The sequence below is a fragment of the Thamnophis elegans genome, chromosome 11 (assembly GCF_009769535.1).
Source record: "Thamnophis elegans isolate rThaEle1 chromosome 11, rThaEle1.pri, whole genome shotgun sequence".
Taxonomy (NCBI): domain Eukaryota; kingdom Metazoa; phylum Chordata; class Lepidosauria; order Squamata; family Colubridae; genus Thamnophis; species Thamnophis elegans.
The window spans coordinates 34,004,743-34,028,393 of record NC_045551.1 but is presented as its reverse complement, the minus strand read 5'-3'; the positions used below and the strand labels follow the sequence as shown (position 1 = coordinate 34,028,393).

Here is a 23,651-nt window from a genome sequence, read left to right as displayed (position 1 = left end):
AAACATGCTTTTGCGTTATTATTTGCTTCTTTGCAACTTGATGGGGGCACTTAGGAAAGGTGGATAAGGTAAGGTCTGGGGTCCTTAGCCTGTCCTGCTGTTTCCCAATCTAAAGGTCAGATGTTCTATTTGCCCCAGAAAAGGCTTCTGAGAAAATATTTGAGCAGGGCCAGGGTAGAGAAGGATGCCTGAGAAAGCAAAGGTCACCTTAATCAATCCCGTCCCTTTCCTTCCCCTTCAACGCAACCCTTTCTCCTGAACGAAGACGGCTTTGCCACCCTCGGCGGCTGAGACATGCGTATTTTCAGTGGCATTTAAACAATACAAAAAACAAAAAAAACAACCCAGCACGAGGACTGAAGTCGAGGCAAGGAAACAAAAGCGGGCAGAGACGGATAACTCGCGGCGTCTCGGCTCGGTTTGTTTATTTTTCAAGCCACCCCCGAGGAGCCGTCGGGAGCTTCTCCTGCAGCAACCTCAGCGAGCGCGCCAGCCTGAGAGAGTCACACGCTGCATACACGCATCCCCGCGCTGGGCCTAGAGAGCAAGCAAGCGGGCGGGCGGGAGGAGGGGGGGTGGAGGAGGGGAAAGGGAAGCGAGAGAGGCGGCAGGCAGCCGAAGGAGAAGAAGCGCGCCGAAGAAGAGCGGCGGCCGCGGGCCGACAGAGGGAAGGGGAGGTGGGGGGGGGGGAGAGACACCTCCAGTCACTGCGTCTTTCTCTAGCCGAGGAAGAGGCGGGCAGCGAGGGAGGGGCCGCGCGAGCTCCGGCTCCCCGCTGTGCGCCCACCCGCGGCGCTGCGAAGGGGCGCAGTGGCCGCCGCGCGGCTGTAGCTGAGCGGCGCTGACATCTTCCAGCTCCCTTGGTTTCACCATGGACAGCTTCGATTTGGCGCTTCTGCAGGAATGGGACCTAGATTCTCTGTGGTAAGGCTGGGGGGGGGGGGGTGTCCGCGTTGAGAGCGCTGCGTTTGTTCGGTTTTTCCCACTTTGGGTGCCGGAGTTGTGAAAGAGCCGCGGGAACGGGCTACTCCAGTCCACGTTGGGAATGGGCTTTTGGTAGTGTTATTGTAGTATTCTCACGAATGCTAAAGATGCAATAATGGTACTAAGAAGGGTAAAATGACGGAGCCTTATTGCATGTCGTATTTTCGTTTCCAGTGATATTCTTCACGCTGTCCTTGCAAACTCCCTTCCTGGGGGCTGAGTTGGGCAACTGCACCCCTCAGTTTCTTGTGCTCCCACTTTTTTCATTTGCAATTTTCCTCTTCTGCAGTTCCGCTATTTTCCCGCCTCCCTCTAAACTATTAACCTCTTTCTCCGTCTTCTTTCGGGGCAAGTTCCCCAGGGCTCTCCTCCCCCCCCCCCCGTGCGCATTTATGTCTTCCCGTTTTCCCTTCTTTCCTTGGAAACACCTTGGTTTTCTCTGCCCGATTCTCGCCCCCCCCCCTCCCCAGCCTGCTCCGCCTTCTGCTTTTGGAGTTATTGTCCCCCTTTTTTTCTGTCTTAGACTCGGCTCCCCAGCCTGACCCGCGTCTTCACCTGGTGACAATAAATATAGAAATTGCTGCATTTCCAAACGACATCTGGCAGCAGTCAGAAACCATTTCTAGAAATATCATTAACCACTCCAGGTGGAAATTTCTTCCCTCTCGTTGTCATTCAAAGGGCCAGCCTTCACAAGCGAATGCCTCCAGTACAATAATTGCAACTGATGGCATTTAGCATATGGGCACCCTTAGCTCATTCCCTCTCGCCCTATAATTACAGTAATGCATTGCTGTGAGTTAGCCTTGATCTGTGTGTGTGGGTGTTGTTTATGCATCTCAGGTACTTTTTGCAACTGCTGGGTGCCCCTTCAATCTGTGCCAGCTTTCCTGTTGATTATAGCCTTTATGGCTTAACCTTTTGTGTGTGCTTCTAGGAGAAAGTAAGTACATCATATGGTTAAACGAATGATTATTTATGTTCTGAGTTTAAAGAAGCACAATACACATTCGTTTAACATTCCTATTACATATGTCCTAAGTCATTACTGATTGCCGTGTAACAGTCTGTTCTCTTTTTGCAAGGAAGCTGTTCAGAAGATACAGTTATTCTGATATGCAGATATTTCTATGTTTAGTGTAATTGGGATAATGATGGAGTTGTTTTGCTGAAAAATTGTTTGTAATTTTGTCTCAGGTTTAGGAATTGTGGAAATATCTCATTGACAATATACAGTATGTTCAAATCTATCTGTCTGTCCATCCACCATCCATCCATCTTTAGGTGATGTGTTTTTTGTCTGAACATTATGCATTCTGTCAAAATAAGCAGGACAGATAACATTGGCAATGAGTTTTCTATGGAAAAAATATATTGTGATTGTGCTCTATAAGCTCTGCTACTACTGAGTACTGCAAATTGAGAAATGGCTTATTGAAAAGTTTAAATCTTAAATGTAAATGGAATGCAATATATTTCAAATGGAGTTGAACATTACAATTACTAATGAATTATAGGTATTGGATTCTAGAAATATAGCCCCTGATAATGGATACTTTCTATCCATATTACTCTTGATTTTAATGAATAGATATAATCAATAATTTACTATCATGCTATAAATGTCTTTATAACTTTACTAGTAGACTGTGACTGAGATTATGTTATCAGGGTCAATGCTTGTTTTGGAACTAAGCAATTATATTGCTTTCTTTTTGATGTATTTAGGCCAATTCAGTCTTAAATATTCCATAAAAAAATGGAATGGTTTGATTATCTGGATTGAAGAATATAATAGGACCAACCCCCCCCCCTTAATTTCCTTTACAATGGAAATTAGCTATTTCTCTGGCATAGTTAGTATTTAAAGAAATCTGGCAAAAATGTTGGGAGACTAGATGTATTTGGTACATTATGCATTCTGCATTTTCAATATTTTTTCATAAGCTTAAGTATCATGATTAATTTCAGTGTTACGTATTTGCACTAATGTTAAAAAGTTAGCCTTAAATAAATACTGTGAATTTGTCTAGAGAGCAACTTTAAGACAACTGTACACAAATATCTATTACTTTTGTTTGGAGATAAGATTTATATAGTTGCAGATATTGTCACTGATTCATTATGCTCAGCAGTAAGCAGTGTATTATATCCTGAGAATGGCATAATTAGTTTGAGATGGGATTTGCTTGGCAAGTATTAACATTCTGTATTTTACTGATTAGCCTTGGTTTATTTGTTGCCAAGCATTTCATTGCAAAATGAGCTTGTTTTGGTCAGTCATTTTAAGATTAATTGAGAGAATAATTATATTTTACAAACATAGTAGAAAGTGGATACTTTGAAAAATTAATATTGATAACATCATATCTTCACCACAGCGTGACCTGTATGGAACAGAAAACTGCAAGCTTCTTGTGATTGGAGGCCTTATGCCACATTGTGCATTGTTTTTCTCTCTCCATCCTTTCCCTTTTTAGTGAGCAATTGGGTTATTGAAATTTACAGAATTTCTGTCACTTCCATCCATCCAATAAACTTGACCATTATGTTTTAGATATTATGACATTGTTTTCTTCTTTCTAAAAATTATTTGTTATTGCAAGTAAGAAAAATGCACAATTAGATCAATATTATTGTGTGAAAAGGAACCACATTCTTGGGTAGCAGCAGTAAAGCATTGCATTTTGGACTGTATTTACAATGATTTGGTTGCTCATTTAGTAGTAGTGTAGTACTTGATCACTTCTTTACTTAAAAATGTAAGATTCGATAGCCACTTATAAAATTTTTATGATTAAATAAAAATGGTTAACCTAACAATGTTCTTATGTGATGAAGCAATGAATGGCAACATGAGAAATTGCATTGTTGCATATAGAAAGACATAACATCACTATTATTGATGCATAATACAGGCATGTACACATTTTGTAAGGATGTTGTTACTGCAGATAATTCCTCTTAGTTATGTTCTCTTTCTTCAATAATATTCCAGCTGCAGGATATTGTTCGTAAATACATTTGTGCTGAAATTGCTGTATTTTTTTGGAATTCATATAACACGTAAAATGTAGTATAACTTGTTGTTTAGGTTGCTTATACTTTGAGATAATTTAAATAATAGTTCATCAATGATCAGTACTATAATTAATCCCAAGAAACACTTAAAACAATATAATGCACTTTGTGTATTTTCTGTATCCATTAAAAAAATGTATAATGTGCAGTTAGTTTGCAATCAATTCACTACATTTTTCATTGGCATAGCAATAATATGTTGGTGGGAAAGCAGCTTTTTATTTGGCTGCACTCTAAATGCACTTTACTGCATCTACAATTGTGTTTATGCAAGACAAAACAAGCTGAGAATCTTGCAAAATTACTGTAAATCAGATTGTAGACATTTAATGAAAATATTTCTGTTTGAAGACTATCTCAGGACTCTTTTAAAAAGGCAAGGTAATTCACAAATGCCTATGTATTATACATACATAATGTATTGTGTGTGTATTTGTGTGCCATTTATATTTGGATATTTATTTTTTCAGTATTCTTTTATGGCTGCTTATAAAACTTTGGAATGAAGACTGTTACCATTAAAATCTGCAAGTACTTTATGCTTTATTCATAGCCAATTAAAGTAAAAGATAAGACACGATAAGACTTTTCTGAGAAGATGGAGAACATAAATGAGATTTGAATCTTTTGCCCTCCTGGTTGAAAATTGTGGGAATGAGTTCAGATTAGACTGAAGGCATTCTACTCTGAAATCTGGAAAATTGTTGCTAATCAGCGTGTCCAGTATTGAGCTAGACAATTCAGTCATCTGACTAGGAGTAAGGCAGCTTCTCAGATTGCCATTATATTTGAAGAATCAAGAAAATGAAGTTCATGAAGGGGGGAAATGCTGGCTGTTATCATTTCAGACTCTTAAGCATGTGATAGAATATTTTTCCATTATCTATCTTCCCAGAAGCCCTATGTAAGAAAAAAAAACAACACCTGATATTACAGTCCCATATTAAAGCTAACTAGTAAACTTCAATGTGATTTATTTATTTATTAAATTTATATTATACAATGAGATGTACGGCAAGGTGATACAAAATCACCTATCCTTTTCTCTGCCTTGAAGAAGTATTTTGCAAACTAGATTGGGCAAAAATGGAATTAAAATCAATGGTGCCTATTTAAACTACTTAAGATTTGCAGATGATGATGTTTTTTTCACAAGATCCAGAAGATCTACAAAAACACATACAAGACCTACACAAAGCAGGAGAACCATTTGGCTTAAAAAATAAATCTGAAAAAGAGCCAGGTTAGGTTTATAAATTCACCAACAAAAGAACAAAATTGTATCTGGAGAAGAACTAGACATCGGACAAGGGATTTCAATGGAAGGTGATATAAGAAAGTAAATTGAACGATGTGTTAAATGTGGTTGGCAGGCATTTGGCAAGTTAACCATAATTTTCAAGAACAACCTCCCTCTATGCCTGAAGAGAAAAGTTTTCAATCAGTGTGTGCTACCTGTTGTAACATATGCCAGTGAAACATGGACACTCACAATCACTACAAAAACTACAAGTGGTTCAAAGAGCAATGGAAAGATGCTCGGTATTACAAGACAAGATAGAAAGACCTGCATGTGGATTAAAGAACAAATGAAAATGTACGATGCCATCAAAAGAGTAAAAGAATTGAAATGGAAATGGGCTGGTCACATAGCAAGAAGAACTGATAGCATGTGGACTAAGGCAGTCATAGAATGGATTCCACTTGACAAAAAGCATCCAGAAAAGAAACTTAAAACAAAACGGAGCAATAACATCAGCAAGTATTGCGAGCCCAAAGGAAAGCTCAAGATCATATTGGTTGGAAACATGCAAAAGAAGCCTTCATTCTGCAGTGGATAGATAGACAATGGCTAGAATGATGATGAAATTTGTACACCTCCCAAGTCCCAATGTTTGTTGGTGGTTCACATTAAAAAGAAGAAAAAATACAGTAATAGCTTAAAATAAGATAATACTTTTATTAATATAGCTTATTTTTTAAATGTGAGAAATTTGCATATGACAGTGCAATGATCTTCCACTTTAGAATAAATAATATTTATCATTAACGATACAAATAATTAAAGGAAATTTATTTAGGAAATTTGTTTGTTTACTTGTTCACCATTTATGGACAATTCCAGGAAGTGAACTACCTATACATGAGAGGATATTGTTTACCTCTTTTTGTTAGCGTTGAAGAACTAAATTCCTTATCTTCCATTCTCTGTTCCTTGTGTAGCTTAACTATAAAAAGACAAAATATGGGATGAGTGGAAGACTGAGATCTCTTTTTAATTTGAGTTTTCTTTTTAATTTTCTGAGTTGCTCTGAAAGATAATAAGAAACCAGGATTAAAATGTTATAAAAATAAATAGATTAGATTTTCTTAGATTTTAAGGTCATGGTCCCGAAAAATAGATTAGTGATATTTCATATATCTCAGTGATTGTGGCAAGGCCACATTCATAACAAACTTCAGTATCAACCCACAGTTTCTTCCTTTATTGCTCCTCATTACATATGGCCTAAACCAGAGTTTCTCACCCTTGGCAACTTTAAAATGGATGGATTTCAACTTCTATGGCTGGCTGAGGAATTCTAGGAATTGTTGCCGACTATAAAGGGCGGTACTTTTCTCAGTTTCAGATGCAATGCTTTTATCAAAAATATCCTGTCTGTACTTTCAGTGTGCGTGCATGCATTCACACACACACACACACACACACACACACACACACACACACACGATAATTCTATCCTTTCTAGCCTCTCATTCACAATGAATTCTTGAGTTCAGGAATGTTATGTTTCAAAAACAGAAACCTGTAGCAGGATTAGATAAGATAAATACCAAATTACACAATGATCCACCAGATTTATTTAATTATTATTGTAAGTATATATTTCCTTTTATTATAGCATTATGAAACAGTCAAAAATGTAAATTTCTTAGTTGATAATATGGCTAAGGCTACTGTTGTCTTATGACCTTTAGATTTCTCTTCAGAAATAGAGTATGGTGCAAATAAGGACATTCATGATTTGGTTTTGTGAAGGTTTCCAATTTGTTGGACAGTTCTTAATTTAGCATTGGCAGACAGAGACTATTGCTGTCAGAATATATTTTATTGACACTTTGTTAGCTATATGCTGTATGTTGACCTTTGACAAAAAGCCACAGCTGCCATATATCTTGCACACCCTGAAAAAGAAAGGGAAAAGGTATGTTTCTTGTACTTGCAAGAGAAACAAAGCAAAATAAATAACATGAATTCTAAAACCATTTTAGAACAGAGAAGAAACTGAGATTTCAGTCCTAGAATAAGATAGTGCTCTTTGTAGGTCTGTATATATGTTTGTAATATTGATGCATCCCAATATTCTTAATTTTCCCAGCAGGGGATTAACCAGAACTTCAAAACAATTATTATATTTGATAAATATTTTAACAATGGTTTTCCTTGACACAAAGCAACTTTTACAATATGCTTAATTTGCAGTGAAAAGTGAACATGGAATAGGGCTGTGCAAAACCATTAAAATGTCTATTTGAATACACAGAATCACACACGAAGCAGGTTTTTATTGTTAAAATAGTGCAGCTTTGTGGGGGTGGCTGGCTTGGCTGATTCAGAAGCTGCTTCCAGCTGTCTCCATGTATATGCATGCCTAGCTACTTCACCTTGCTGAGAAAATATTGAACAAAATATCCAAGTCAGAATAATACTAGATTTGGAATAAAAAAGGATGGTTTCAAGAAAAGAAGAAAAAGAAATCATATTGAAATGCATACTCAGTATGCATAGTCTTGCATCACAGTATATATCCAGAAATTAGGGAATGCAAAAAAGGAGTTCAGACATTTTTAAAAAAATACAAAATATCCCCATATCCACACATACTTTCTATTTTGAGAGGTGGACATATTTTACATTTCTAATATAAAAGCATGTTTTTAAAGAAATTTGTTCCTAATGAACTGATGATACTTTCCAGCACTAGAGTATATGTGGACATCAGCATTAAGTGTGTGATGATGTGCCCTAAAGCCCAAAGCACATAGAGACTATTCCCTGAGAATGGGTTCCAGCATGAGTCCGAAAGCTCAGAAGACAAAACCTCTGGTCCTGGTGACTCAACTAGATTGGATCCTGATGTGTCTTTTCCTTTGCAACTTGTAGGGCCTGGAAGATGTAAGCAAATGAATAAGGAGAGAGAGAAAGTAGGTAGGTACGTAGGTAGATAGAGGGGGGGAGGAGAGAGATACAGTAGATACAGATAGAGAGAGAGTAGTTAGGTAGGTAAATAAAGAGAGAGAGAGAAATAGAGAGAGATAGAGAGATAGAGAAATATAGTAGGGAGGGAGGGGGAGGGAAAGAGAAATAGAGAGGGAGAGAAATACAGTAGATAGATAGGGAGAGTAGGTAGGTATGTAGGTAGATAGAGGGGGGAGGAGAGAGAAATACAGTAGATAGGGGGAGAGAGTAGGTAGCTAGGTAGGTAGATAGAGGAGGGAGGGAGAGAGAGAAATACAGTAGGTAGGTAGGGAGAGAGAGTAGGTAGGTAGGTAGATGTTTCCAGGTGTATTTATCCATGTGCTGGAGAAGGAAATCGCTGACAATTTGCAGCACCTAAGACTTTGTTTCTGCTGGCACAGCACTTTATCAATGTGATTCTCATCAATCAGTTAACGAGCTTTCCAAAAGAAAAAAAATGTTTCTGCACTCTGCAAACCTCCCAAAAATGGCCTGTTTTTCGTGAAAATGGGCCTTAAAAAAGAAAAAGGCATGAATAGCCTTGGGCCGACTTGCAGAGTGCTCCTGGGGGATGCCCCCCCCCAAAGAGCAAAAAATGTCCCGCAAAAAACGGGCCTGTTTTTTGTCAAAAAATTTGCATGCATAGACTTATGGAGGCTTATAGAGTGCTGCTGGGGGCTGGGGGGTTGCTCATTTCTGCCCTCCCCAGCCCCCAGGAGCTCTGTGAAAGCCTTCATAAGGGTAAGCACAGCCATTTTGGTGAAAGGGCCAGGGATTTGGGAGGCAAAAAATGTTGTATTCGATGTATAAGACACCCCCAGATTTTCAGCCTCTTTTTTGAGGAAAAAAGGTGCATCTTATACTCCGAAAAATACGGTAATAATCAATTGTTTTATTAATATATAAAAATGTCATGTTTTTAAAATCACATTACTCGATTAATAATTTGTTCTTTCATGTCATGTTTAAAATTCAAGATAAACATCACTAATTTATATAGTGATGCTCTATATGTAGAGCATAGGGATGTGGTGGCTAAGATGCTGAGATTGTCGATCAGAAAGGTTGGCAGTTTGGCAGTTTGAATCCCTAGCGCTGTGTAATGGAATGAGCTCCCGTTACTTGTCCCAGCTTCTGCCAACCTAGCAGTTGGAAAGCATGTAAAAAAATGTGATTAGAAAAATAGAAGCCACCTTTGGTGGAAAGGTAACAGCATTCCGTGCGCCTTTGGCTACATGACCATGGAGATATCTTCGGACAGCGCTGGCTCTTCGGCTTTGAAACGGAGATGAGCACCGCCTCCTAGAGTCAGGAATGACTAGCACATATGTGCAGGGGGAACCTTTACCTTACCGTTATATGTAGAGAAGTGTTGTATCATAATAATTTTAAAACATGTTTCATAGTAAAAAATGTCTGAAATGTGATCATTAATGCCATCAAAAGAAACCAGTCCTTTTTCACATATTCGCTTAAAATTTAGTTGAAACTGCAATTATTGCTCAATTAATAGGTTTATTTGAATCTGTTACTGCTTTCTATAATATATGGCAGGGGTGCCCAACCTCCAGGCCATGGACCGGTGCTGTTTCGTGGCGTGTTAGGAACTGGGCCACACAGCTGGAGGTGAGTGGTGGATGGATGAGGAAAGCTTCATCTGTATTTGCAGCCGCTCCGCAGGACTAGTATCCCGCCTCAGCTCCACCTCAGATCACCAGGCATTAGATTCTTGTAGAAATGCTGTAAACTGCACATGCAAGGGATCTAGATTGTGTGGTCCCATTCCCCTCCCAGTCTATAGAAAAACTGTCTTCCATGAAATTAGTCCTTTGTACCAACAAGGTTAGGGACCATTGCTATATGGAAAAGATCCTGAAATAATGGTCCTTTGACAGTGATAGAGGAAATGGAATCTGGTGGATTGAGCAGAACAATTTGTTTACGAGGCCACAACAATGTTATTTCCTTTAGGAAATTACTTTTCTCCTACAACTTGGAAAAGAACAAATAGAAAGTTAAGATAAATATTGTTTTGGAAATTAACTTCTTCGCTTCTTTGTATAATTAGAAAAGAGGGACAGTTTGGTGTAGTGAGTAAAAAAGATCAACTAGAAATGGGAAAACTATGAATTCTGGTCCCACATTAGGCAAAAGACAGACATAGTGATCTTAGACCAGTAACTTTCTTTCAGCCCTAGTAAAGAGACAATGATAAGCAATTTATGAAAAATTTTGCCAAGAAAACTGCAGAGTCCTCTCCAGGCAATCTCTGAGAATCTGATATGAGTGAAAAGAAGGTTTAAAAAAAGAAGCAAAGTTAAAAATTAGTCATTATATCACTTACATCAAGAGAAACCAGGCTATAAAAATGTTTTAATATTTTTAATTTCTTTACCAATATTGCTAATTTTGAAATATGGAAATGGGAGAGCTAACACATCCTCAATTAGCTCTCTATATATGTGTCTGTCTTCTTTGTTTGATAATACAAAATTATTTTGTCACATAAACCTGGCAGTATAAATTCAGGAGACACATTTAGTTTAATAGATATAGCTTTACTGAATGTCAAATCAATTAAATAAATTTCTAAGAACACATGTTCAGTAATGGAGAATTCATCTAAGTCTATTTTATACAATGTTTTAGTACACTATTAATATTTTTTTCATATTTCACTTACATTAAAACCAATTTTTTAGGCTACATGCAACAATGCAAGGCTTACTGTTAAGTTTACAACAACCATTGTAGATGACATTAAACTTCTACTAAAAGAGCCCATAAAACATGCAAAGTTATACTAGGAGTTTTTAATGACACTAAAATGCATAACAACAAGAAACTTCACATATGGGCAATTTGAAATAATACAATAGCATGACAGATCAGTGCTCACACAAGTTAATTGAACATTTGAATTGCTGAACAGTTTGCCATAAAATTAAAAGTGATTCCTGCTCTGCTCTGCCTCAGGCATTTAGACAAATAGCTTAGTGTTCTTATTTTACCCTGAAGAAAGGATGGGTTATAGAAGAAAGAAATAAGTTCTGAAGTAGATTATGTCAAAAGATAGAAGCTTGCACATACAACTAACCATACAAGAGAACAGTAAAGCATGGCAACCTCTCCAGATTTCATAAAATCAGAATGGGATTCTATTTTATGTATGAAATCTTTTCATTCTGCTTATTTTTTTTCTCCTATTCTTCAACCAGAAAGGATGTGAGGCAGTAGTGGGATTCAAATAATTTAACAACCGGTTAAATAAACCGGTGCCCTAGTGACTGCTGGGTAGGCGTGGCTGGGTGGTCATGTGACTGGGTGGTCATGGCCAACTCAATGTCACTCATTTCGAGGGCCGCCTTGCCTGGCTTCTCCTCGCCCCTCCCCTCCCTGCCAGTCCTTTTCAGGTGCTGCACCAGCCGAGAGCCCAGAGAAGGGGTGGGGGTGTGGCCATTGTTATCCGGGAGTCGCTAGTTCCTCGTAGGGTCCCTGCTCCGGAGCTTGTCGGGTGTGAGTCTCTGCTGATAAAGTTGGACCTCAAGGGTCAAGTGGGTCTGCTGTTAACGTACCTGCCTCCCAACAGCGTTGCAGCGGCCCTCCCCTCGCTCCTCGAGTCGGTAGCCGAGCTGGCAATTGAGTTCCCTAGGCTGATGGTCCTGGGGGACTTTAATTTGCCGTCGCTCGGTGAAAACTCTGATGGGGCGCAGGAGTTCATGGCTTCCATGACAGCCATGGGCTTGACCCAAGTAATCCGGGGCCCAACCCATTCAGCGGGTCACATGCTCGACCTCGTATTCCTCTTGGAGCAGTGGATTTGTGATCTTGGTCTGAGGGGTAACGACATCATACCCCTGTCGTGGTCAGACCATTGCCTACTGAGGCTTGACTTCCGGGGACCAAACCCCCACTGTAGGGAGGAGGAACCGACCAGGTGGTTCCGCCCCAGGCGACTTATGGAGCCGTTAAGGTTCCAGACGGAGCTTGGGGTCATTCCTGATACTCTCGCCCACAGTCCGGTAGAGACTCTGGTTGCTGCTTGGCACTCGGCAGCATCGGAGGCCCTCGACCGGATTGCGCCACTACGGCCCCTTCGAGGCGGCGGATCCCGGAGACCTCCTTGGTTCACCGAGGAACTCCGGGAGATGAAGCGCCGGAGGAGATGCCTAGAGCACCGATGGAGGTCCGATAAGTCCGAATCGAACCGAGCAATGGTAACCACCAGCACCAAGGAATACACCAGGGCACTTAGGGCAGCGAAAAGATCTTATATAGCCACCTTGGTTGCGTCCGCTGAGTCCCGCCCAGCCGCCCTGTTTAGGATAACCCGCTCCCTACTAAATAAGAGGGAAGCGGGGGAACCCTTGCAGGGCAGAGCTGAGGATTATGCCCAATTCTTAGCGGACAAAATTGCTCGGTTTCGGTCGGACTTGGACTCCATCTCTGCAGTTCCAGCCGAGGCACAAGAGGATGAAGTATACCATCTCTGGGTTGAGTTTCAGGATGTTGCCCCCGGGGATGTGGACAAGGCCATGAGGGCTGTAAGTGCCTCCACCTGTGTACTGGACCCGTGTCCCTCATGGCTGGCTACTAACAGCAGTGAGGTGACACGAGGCTGGATCCAGGCGGTTGTTACCGCCTCTCTTCGGGAGGGGAACTTCCCCGCCGCGTTAAAACCGGCGGTGGTGAGACCCCTCCTGAAGAAGCCATCTCTGGATCCAGCAGTTCTTAATAACTATCGTCCAGTCTCCAACCTTCCCTTTCTTGGGAAGGTTGTTGAGAAGGTGGTGGCCTTCCAGCTCCAGCGGTCCTTGGATGAAGCAAACTATCTTGACCCCTTCCAGTCAGGCTTCAGACCCGGTTACAGCACAGAAACCGCTTTGGTCGCACTGACCGATGATCTTTGGAGAGCCAGAGATGGAGGACATCCCTCCATCCTGGTTCTCCTTGACCTCTCAGCGGCTTTCGATACCATCGACCATGGTATCCTTCTGCGACGACTGCGGGAGGTGGGAGTGGGAGGCACCGTGTTGCGGTGGTTCTCCTCCTACCTCTCGGACAGGTCGCAGTCGGTGTTAGTGGGGGGGCAGAGATCGACCCCTAGGCCCCTAACATATGGGGTGCCTCGGGGTTCGGTCTTATCCCCCCTACTATTCAACATCCACATGAAACCGCTGGGAGAGATCATCCGCAGGCACGGGATAAGATACCATCAATATGCGGACGAGTTGTATCTGTCCGCCCCGTGCCAACTCAATGAAGCAGCAGACGTGATGAGCCGAGGCCTTGAGGCCGTTATGGACTGGATGAGGGCTAACAAGCTTGTACTCAACCCAGAAAAGACCGAGTGGCTGTTGTGCTTCCCTCCCAAAGATTCGACCAATATTCCATCACTCAGGCTGGGGGGTCAAATTTTACACCCCTCAGAGAGGGTTCGCAACTTGGGAGTCCTCCTGGACCCACAGCTATCCTTTGACCACCACCTGACGGCTCTGACCAGGGGGGCATTTGCCCAGGTTCGCCTGGTGCGCCAGTTGCGACCCTACCTGAATCGGGAGGCTCTCACAACAGTCACTCGGGCCCTTGTGACCTCTAGGCTGGAATACTGCAATGTGCTCTACATGGGGCTGCCCTTGAAGAGCATCCGGCGACTTCAGCTAGTCCAGAACGCGGCCGCGCGAGTGATTGTGGGTGCACCTCGGTTCACCCACATAACACCTATCCTCCGCGAGCTGCGCTGGCTACCTGTCGATCTCCGGGTGCGCTTCAAGGTGCTACTAGTCACCCATAAAGCCCTTCATGGTAGTGGATCTGTGTACCTGAGAGACCGCCTTCTGCCAATTACCTCCCTGCGACCAATTAGATCTCATAGATTGGGCCTCCTCCAAATTCCATCTGCCAGCCAGTGCCGGCTGGCAACTACAAGGAGGAGGGCCTTTTCAGTAGTAGCTCCGACCCTTTGGAACGAGCTCCCCGTGGAGATTCGTACTCTCACCACCGTCCAGGCCTTCCGCATAGCCCTTAAGACCTGGCTAGCCCGTCAGGCCTGGGGACAAAGATAGCCGCCCTTCCCGAATGATGAATGAATGTTGCTTATTATTTTTACTTATGTGTGTCTATGTCATAGTTTGTATCCCCCTTCCCTGATTTTATGTGAGCCGCCCTGAGTCCCCTCAGGGAAAAGGGCGGCCTATAAATGTTAATAAACTCAAACTCCTCACCTTGTCTTGCATGTTATGGTGAGAGAGAAAGCTTTTTCAAGGTCATCTTCCCCTTCATACTAGCCAATAAGATGACATTTTGCTATCAGACCTGATGTACATTCCCAGGTATTGTTTATCACTATTCTCTTGGTAAGACTGAAGGGAGAGATTTATAAAGAATAACAGAATCGGAAGGGACTTTGGAGGTTTTCTAGTCCAACCCCTGCTCAAGCATGAGACTCTATTCTATTATGGACAAATTTCATCTTAAAAACCTCCAGTGATTGTATACCCACAACTTCTGAAAGCATCCCATTCCTTTGATTAATTGTTCTCACTGTCAGGAAATTTCTTCTTATTTCTAGGTTGGATCTGTTTGATAAGTTTCCATCTCACAGATCTGTCTTACAGTTACTACCAGTTGAGCTAGGCACCACCTATTCCAGTGATGGCAAACCTTTTTTGGCTGCTGTGCCAAAAGCGGGGGAGCACAGGGGGGTCGTGCACTGATGTGCCACACCCATAATGCTATGCGTGTGCCCCCCCCAGTGTGCGCGCATGTGCGCAATCAGCAACCCCCCCACTTTTACTGTGGTTTTTTCGCCTTCCCCAGGCTCCAGAGGCTTTGGCCTATGGTCAAATTGGAAGTCACCATTCCTGAACTTCCGGGTTCCCCATAGGGCCGATTTTCAACCTCTGGAGCCTTCAGGGGCCTTCAGGTGGCTTCCCTGTAGGCTCTGGAGGCTGAAAAATGACCCTACGAGCAACTTCCGGTTTGTCCGTAGGGTCATTTTTCACCCTCCAGAGCCTTTAGGGAAGCCTCCTGAAGCCTCTGGAGGGCGAAAAAAGGTCATAAAAGCAAACTGGAAGTCCATTCCTGAATGTCCAGTTTGCCCGTAGGGTCGGTTTTTTCGCACTTTGGAGGCTTCAGGGAAGCCTCCAGAGGGCAAAAAATGCCCTCAAAAGAAGGCCGAAATCAGCTGGCCAGCGCATGCAAGCCTGACAAATGGCTCTGCATGCCACCTGTGGCACATGTGCCATAAGTTCGCCATCACGGACCTGTTTTATATCTGTGCATTTGTGCTTTTTTTTCTTGCAAAACTGCGCAAAATCTTAGCAACTGGTTCGTTCAAACTGGAACCGAACTGGCTGAAGCCCATCTCTGATGTGAGGTGAAACAAATCTTCCCATAATTTTAGTCTTCCCAACCTCAGGAACATATGGTCTTATGGAGTACATTTATGATGTCTGTATGTATGGGTAAAATAAGACTTCAAAATTCTAGTAGTAATTTTATTAAGTTCAACCTTAACCTCTAAAATTCAGTAAATCTTACTATTTAAATAGCAATTCAGAATCAAAATGAAATCACTCAATTATTTCTTATCTGATGGCTGCTATAATTTATTTGCATTGTTGCAGATTGTCTTCCAGCTATTTGGGAATAAAGATCCCATGTCCACAGTCAATATGTATAATCAACATGTTCTTCTTCGTCTTATAAATAAAATGCATATAGATCCAACATACCAGAAAATGCAAATGTTTTGGATGAATTGAGTCCCCTTCGGGGAAAAGGGCAGCATATAAATGTAATTAATCTAATCTAATCTAATCTTTCTCTTAGAATGATAAGTCTGTTGCTTCGTTACCTCTTGCCATACCTCTGGTATGTAGGGACTCCCACTGAATTTGTTCAATGACATATTGTCACCTCAGGACAACATAAGAAAGGGGAAACACTTCTTTATCCCTGTAATTTCTTCCATGCTTTTCACAGAAGTCACTCTTTACAGCCATTTATTTAAAAACATAACAAGTGAGGCAAGTAGGTGAATTCAGTCACAATAGTGAGAGTTTCTCAAATAGACCTCTCAGTTATGCCATACAATTGTTCATTCAACTTCTTTTACTGATTATACTTTGACAAAAGAAATAGTGTATGTGTGTGCTTTTATAGGACCAAAAATAATAATATTATCATATATTTATATAATGTAAAGCATCAATTCTCTTTTATATTTACAGCTAGCAGCCAGTGTTAATAATTTGTGTTTCTCTTGATGCATTGCAGAAGTCACCATTTGACATTTTGGCATAGCCACTTCTGGGCCTTCCTAGTATCTTCTGGGAATGTCTGTTCACATCAAGAAAACACTTCTGTTGGAATAGTTGTTGAATGACTTGTAAAGGTCTACTAGATATTTATTTTACAAAATCTCCATATATAGCAACTAAGAAAGGCATAGCTTACTCAACCTTATAGTATTCACATATCATATTGAGATAATAGTTCTTCAGAAGTTTGTCTTAGTATGATTAAGCACATTGTTGTGGCATTGTTCAAGCAGGAGGAAAAGCTCAATAAACCAAAAAATTGCTTTTGTAATTTAATTAGCTGATGTCTAAACTGAGATCTTGAGATTCTTCCTGTCTTAATAAACCAAAGTTCACAAAATAACATTGTTGTTATAATAAAGCCTTTATATTATCTACAGTGCATATATTTTGGCATACTATATTAAATTGTAAAGATTGGTCCAATTGAAGATTGTTAGATGTTCAGTTTTTTTAATTTTAAATAAGTGGAAGGCATACAAATGAAATATGTAAAATTATGGATTGTATTGTGAAATATTGTTCAGTAAGAATTATTAGTATTATGATATAAAGTGGCAGTGTTTAACATTTGAGATATTTCATTATATAGAGATCTAGAGTGCTATTGATCAGATCTAAATTATGGTGCATAGTCTTAAAGATTAACTATATTTGTAATGTATCAAAGAGCTGAGTTACCATTTTGAGAAATTCCTGGTTTTTCGGCAGAGTTAAAGCTATGTAGCTTAATAAAGACTATATTTAAGCCAGGTTTATATTGTTCAACTTTGGTATAATTGTAGTGATACTGGAAATTAGTAAATTTTAATAGTTAAATTTAAAATTTAATTCAGTAACTAAATTTCTTTCATTTGTTGAATTTCTTAGGTGGTGGTTGTTAATAATACTGGATCTTTCATTATCACCCACAATTAATGTATCATAACACTTAGTTTATTCGTGAGATTGTTATGCTAAATTCTTCTTAATTTGAAAAAGTTAATCTTTACTTCAACAGGAACTTGTAGCAACTAGAAATTAATATTAATGTTTAATTTTTATACAATTTTTTCCATAATTAAAACTTCACAATCCCAACGGACCTTATATCTGTGAATTCACAATTTGCCCAGCTGTATTCTGCTCTGAGCGTTACTTTTGGGAAATGGGCATTCAGTATGGGTTCCATTGTAGAAGGTCTGCTAAGCATCTTTTTTATTACTCTTTTTCAGGTCATTGTTATACATGATGTTTCTCCCATATGTCTTACAATCTATTTATCTTTAAAAATTGTGGGTTTTTTTGGTTTTTTATATTTTAATTAGGTTTTATTTTGTGTTAGCTAAATGGTTGCAGGAAAAAAGTAATGTTGAATCAATTCAATACCTGATACAATGTAATGTAATGTGATTTTTCAATATTATATTTGTTAATTTAAAAATTGGCCTACTTTCCATTTAAAGTAAACTCATAGGCTTATGTTACGTGTTTCAGCATCTTTTGGAATTTGCATTTTCCCACATATTTTCTGTTTATTTAAATGTGCTAAAAGCCATCTTTCAAAGAATTCAGATTTGCTTCTTCTCTAGAGTGATTTAATAATAGATTTAGAATGGGCACAAAAACACACCTTTACCGTATGGCATAGCTGGTATTCTCTGATCAGATACAGTGGCAACAGAGATAATGCAGTCACTGAATTTCTGCCAGCCTGTAAATTCTACACAAATGATAGCCTATGTTATAAGCAGTGGTGGATTCCGGATTCCGTTCCAACGGTCCCGGCGTCATGCACGTGTACAGCACGCGCACACAGGCGCAATGCGCGCATGTGTCCTACCTGTCAGCGAGGCTTCCGCAAGCCTCTGCGATGCTCCAGCTGCTCAGTGGAGCGTCGCACAGGCGCTGTACATGCTATGCGCGTGTGAGGAAGCCCGGAAGCCTTAAAAGACAGGTAAGGAACTTGGGTGGGTGGGTGGGCCCTCCGAAGCACTGTACCGGAACAGTATCCAGTGCTCCGGGCTGACTCTGGTACACTTGTACTGGGGCATACCGCCTGCAACCCACCATTGGTTATAAGTTACGTAACACATATATGCACATTTTGCCTATTGATGGTATATTGAGCTTGCTTTAATAATTATGTAAAATTTTATGTTACAATTTAAATTATGGGCTGACATTAGTCCAGCAGTTTTGATATCTTGAAATATAATTCTTCAACAAAGGAAGTGCTTTTTATTATAGCTATGAATAAGTAAGTAATCTAAGACACAACATACCTATGCAGCAAAATCATATATTGCCACTAAATATTCCTAAGAATTTCCAACAAATTGAAACAATAACAATTTCATACATTTTATACACTTGGCTTTCTCTACATTTAAGATCTGAATACTGTATTACTTCTTGCTGTATAAATTTAGCTAAGTAAAGTTTAGCCGGTAGCAATGTTTGATAAAATTTTCTTCAATTCCATAGGTATTGCATTAAAGAAAAATCAGAACTCCTAGCTGGCTTAAAAATTACATTGACTTGAATTTACATTGATGCATTTTAAAAATCAAGGGTAATTTTAAAAAGAATCTGCTCTTTTCTTTTCAGCAGAAAGTCCTGAAACTCACTAAACTAAGTTCCTGCTTGATTTTATATATATATATATTTAAAGATAAATTTTCTTAGCAGATGACGCTTTAATTGATAGATTGGATCACAATTGGATCAGGTCATTTGCAAACAAAATACCATACAACCAATCCTAGTTCGGACTTAAAGGGCAATTGTGGTCCTGATTGTGCTAGAAGAGTTTTTGTCAATATTTGCACTCCAAACATGCCATGACAACTGGCCATGCTGGCAGAGAAGCAAGAGGAGTTGAAGTTCAGAACATCTGGAAGGCATCTGGTAGAATAAGTTGCCCTGGAGTCATGCATTATAAAATTGCCAAATTCTTTATTACCTGAATAAGTTACACATTAAATGGAGTAAAAGGCAAAATCACTGACTTAAGAGTTTTTATTCATTTAAATTTATCTCATTGAACTCCTACCCCACTTCTAATGGAATGACTTACCCCACTTCTAATGGAATGACTTTATCAATTTAGAACCATATGTTTTAAAGTTAATGATTCCAAAATTCACATTTCTCCTACATTGTAGGCTCATGTCTAGAACACCTGTAATTTAGCAGAAACTGCCATGATTATTAACCCTGCCTCCTTTGGTTTTTTTTAATACCAAAATTGTTTTGGGGGTTGAATTTAGGAACTGAACTACTGAGTTCTGCTAAACGTTTTAGGGTAAGATTCATAAAACTCCCTGTAACTTTGCTCTGGCTTTTCATAGCAGCTTCAAAAAATGTAATTCTGTTAAGCACATGCCACCAAAATGAGCAGGGTTAGTTTTAACTTTATTGATTTATAGTCAGACAGACTATAATCCCATGTATTTAGGGTGACACATATAATGTATTGTGAATGTCTTATCCCATTTGGATTATTTTATTCATCGTTGAAATCTCTAATGTCTTTGTGCTACAAACATAGCTAATACTGATGAAATCAGTAATGTACTGTACAACTCTCATGAAATGTTTATTTTTTTACCATAAGAATATAAAAATGTCTACATTTTTCCTTCCATTAATTCCTTGATTTATTTATTTTGTTTAGAAAAATCCATAGTGTTAAGTATTCTGTTTAGCTCTGCTGAAATGCAATTACATAAATATATTAAAATGAATTAAAATAAATATTTGTATTTTAGGTGAAGCAAATTTATGTTGTAAAAAGAATGAGATACTTATTTTATTATTCACAGTTATCCTTGCTATGTTTTCCCATCTGCCGACGATGATCTTTCTGTACTTGTTTCATAAATATGCATATCGTGTTCAAGATCCCATTTAAATGCATGCCTGAATAAGAAGCACTGAATTTGATTAACTTTATTAGCCATAAATTATCAAGTGTATTATTTTATGTTGAACTTTTTCTAAGAGAAAAATATGGCAAACTCTTACTTGTGTGATTTGTGATTAATTCTACTTATGCCAATGCAAATTTCTATGAATATGGTGTTTTAAATGTTAGTAGCAGATAGTAGCTGTAGTATATTGCAGTCTTGCATAGCATTTTGCTATGTGGACAGGCAATCATTTGCATCCTTTAAGAATTTATTTACAGCTTTAACTAATTACTTCTTAGGATGTAAAGCCTATCACATCCACACAATTCATTAAAGCACATTCAATCTGAATAGAATAATTTTTCAACTTTTGGGTGTCACTTTTATAGACAAATAACACTTGTAAATGATGGATAATGGGCATCAGAGTGCTGTGTGGTATAAAACGAGCATGAATAATGTTTAATGGGAGATAGAAGATTAACTCATCTATGACCTAATTGTCTGCTTTGTGATAAATGCAAAATGGTCCATGTCTATTATAAATAATACTGAAAGAAGATACTTCCTAATTCCTTCCTTATTAAATACCTTGGTTTTTTTCACTGCCTGGTTCAAACAGGAAAAGAGACCCTAATGATAATCTTGCTATAGAAATGTAGGGATTTCAGGGGGAACAGATGGTAATTAAAAATGTTATACACTAACAGAATAAATCTCTGCCTTATCTAGAGGTACAGTATGTAGAAACATATGCTGACTTGGGGATACACACCCACATTCACACCTCCTCTCTTTCACATACACACACACACACAGACACACACACAGACACACACACACACACGTGCTCTCTCTCTCCCTCCCTCCCTCCTCCCCTCTCTCACACACACACGTGTTGTGGGTATAGAATCCATTGATTTCAAGGATTAGATATGATTTTCTTTACATGTATACTGGTATCTGAAAAAAAATATTTTCATACTTTGTAAATTTGATGTAATCAACAAGATCTTAACACAATGACCAGAAAAAGCAAAATAAAATCTAGTTGCTTATAAAAAAAAAATCAACATAGTTGGTCACAATCTCAGTATATTTCACAATTAAATACCTAAATAAGTAAAAATGAAGTAAAACAAAAAATCAATAAAAATAATCACATTTCAGAAAATTAACTTGATAAAAAATAATGTGGTGGGTGGAAAAAGTGAGTGTTTGTTTAATAGAAGAGAACAAAGAAAGGAAGGTTTTTACAGCAGTTTCAATGTATGAAACTTCATTCCTTTCATTGTTACAGAAAGTGTCAGCTTTCCTGGGTAAATTAGACAGAAAACATCACTAAATGAGCTAATTCTATTAATAGTAAGGCTACATTAACAATCTTGTAAGTCTGGGGGTAAAATCTTCCTGCTGTTATTTTTAACCATCTGATTAATTTAGAGTGGGTCTTTCCTAAGTTTCTTCTTCTGACTGATAAGATATTGGGATCTCCCTCCTTTTATCTGATTGTTTCCTACGCAGTCTCTTTTTTCCCTAGTTCTTTCAAGGTCACCCACATAATCCATTATAAGTAGTCTTCGCTTAATGATCCTAATTGGGACTGGCAACTCCATTGCTAAGTATTAAATGGTCATTAAACAAAGCATCACCACTGTCCCACTTAGCAACAGTGGTTCCTGTTGTCATTAAGTTAATTACCTTAAGTAAGACATTACATGACCACAACTTATGATCTCCTGCGGGCTTCCCCACTGACTTTGCTTGTCAGAAGCCAGCTGAGAAAGTTGCAGATGGTAATCGTGTGATTGCAGGATGATGAGACTGTCCTAAATAAATGTTGGTTGTCAGTCACCCAAATTGCAATCACATGACTGCATTGATTGCACGTGACAGTCATAAGTATAATGACCAGTCATTGTTTTTTCCCACTGCTATTCATACCGTTGAACAGGCTATAAACAAATGGTTATGATTACTATATAATCTGTGTCTGTAACAAAGTTTTTCCTAAGTCTCAAGTAATATTAGGCCATCAAACTATTGAGTAATTAGATCAATAAATTTAAAGATATTTTGAAAAGTGACACAGATGTTAAGATTGTCATTGGTTCAAATCACAATGGCAATAAAAAATTTAGTTCTCATATATCGTAAGGGGATAGCAGTAGACAAATGGTATTTATCTTTTTTACATAGAAAATGCTAAAAATTTATCATTGTCATCCAATAGCTCATGTAAATAAAAATACGAGTATCCATACAGATCTTTCAATTGACAACTTTAGGGTCTGGATTACCCCATAGGATCAATTGGGCATAAGAAAAAGGATAAAAATGCAGTTTTCTAGAAATAGCATACCACAATTTTCAAACTGATATTTATGATGGTAAGAAATATACCTGATTTACTCTATTTTGAACCCAAATCTAAAGGTAAAGTACATGAATATTCCAGGAGGTCAGAGGATAATTTATAGTGTGAAGGTTGCTCAAACTTTGAACTAATCCAAATAAAATCCATGTGTAATTTGGGGAAGCTGGAGCTCCTATTTTTAACTGACGCTTTAATGTTTTGGAGAAATTCTATAGAAATTTTCTAAACAATGCATGAATGTTTCAAAATGTTTTCCTGGTATTATGGAAATATAATGCATTTTGGAAATTATTTCCTTAACTTCATAATAATAGTATTTATTTTTCTGGTCAAGAAATTTAAAATATTTTTTAACATACATGTACACATACAGTATATTTAGATTTAGCCAATTTTTTTTTCATCTAATTAGACCAGAATGAGCATACTTGAGTAGTTAGCATAATATGAAACTTGGCAATTGGAGATAGTTTTTTTTTTTTTTTTGAGGAGAGGCGTATCCTCACTGGGCTGAATTATTATTAAATATTCTCAAGAGAAGGAAAAAGAAAATAAGCACAGCATAGTAAAAAAAGATTCAATATCTAACTGTAAGATAATACTCTCTTATACAGAGGAAAAATGTTGCATGCTACTTTGCACTGAACTTGTCCAATAATTTGAACTTTATTTATTTTTTTAAAAAGACAAGAAACTTGGATATTTGTTTGGAAACATACATGATCATCCCAAATGCAAGATATTGACTTTTG

At 38.8% G+C, this 23,651-nt stretch overlaps 1 protein-coding gene across 1 annotated transcript in view; it reads left to right on the top strand.

Moving 5' to 3' along the window:
- The first annotated feature begins 826 nt into the window (after positions 1-826).
- The window catches only part of LOC116514615 (AF4/FMR2 family member 3-like), a 91,467-nt gene continuing 68,642 nt past the window's right edge, over positions 827-23,651 (top strand). Inside the window, exon 1 of the mRNA XM_032226232.1 lies at positions 827-924. Coding sequence (XP_032082123.1) covers positions 872-924 — 53 coding nt within the window. The 5' untranslated portion in view covers positions 827-871. The remainder of the gene's footprint in view (positions 925-23,651) is intronic.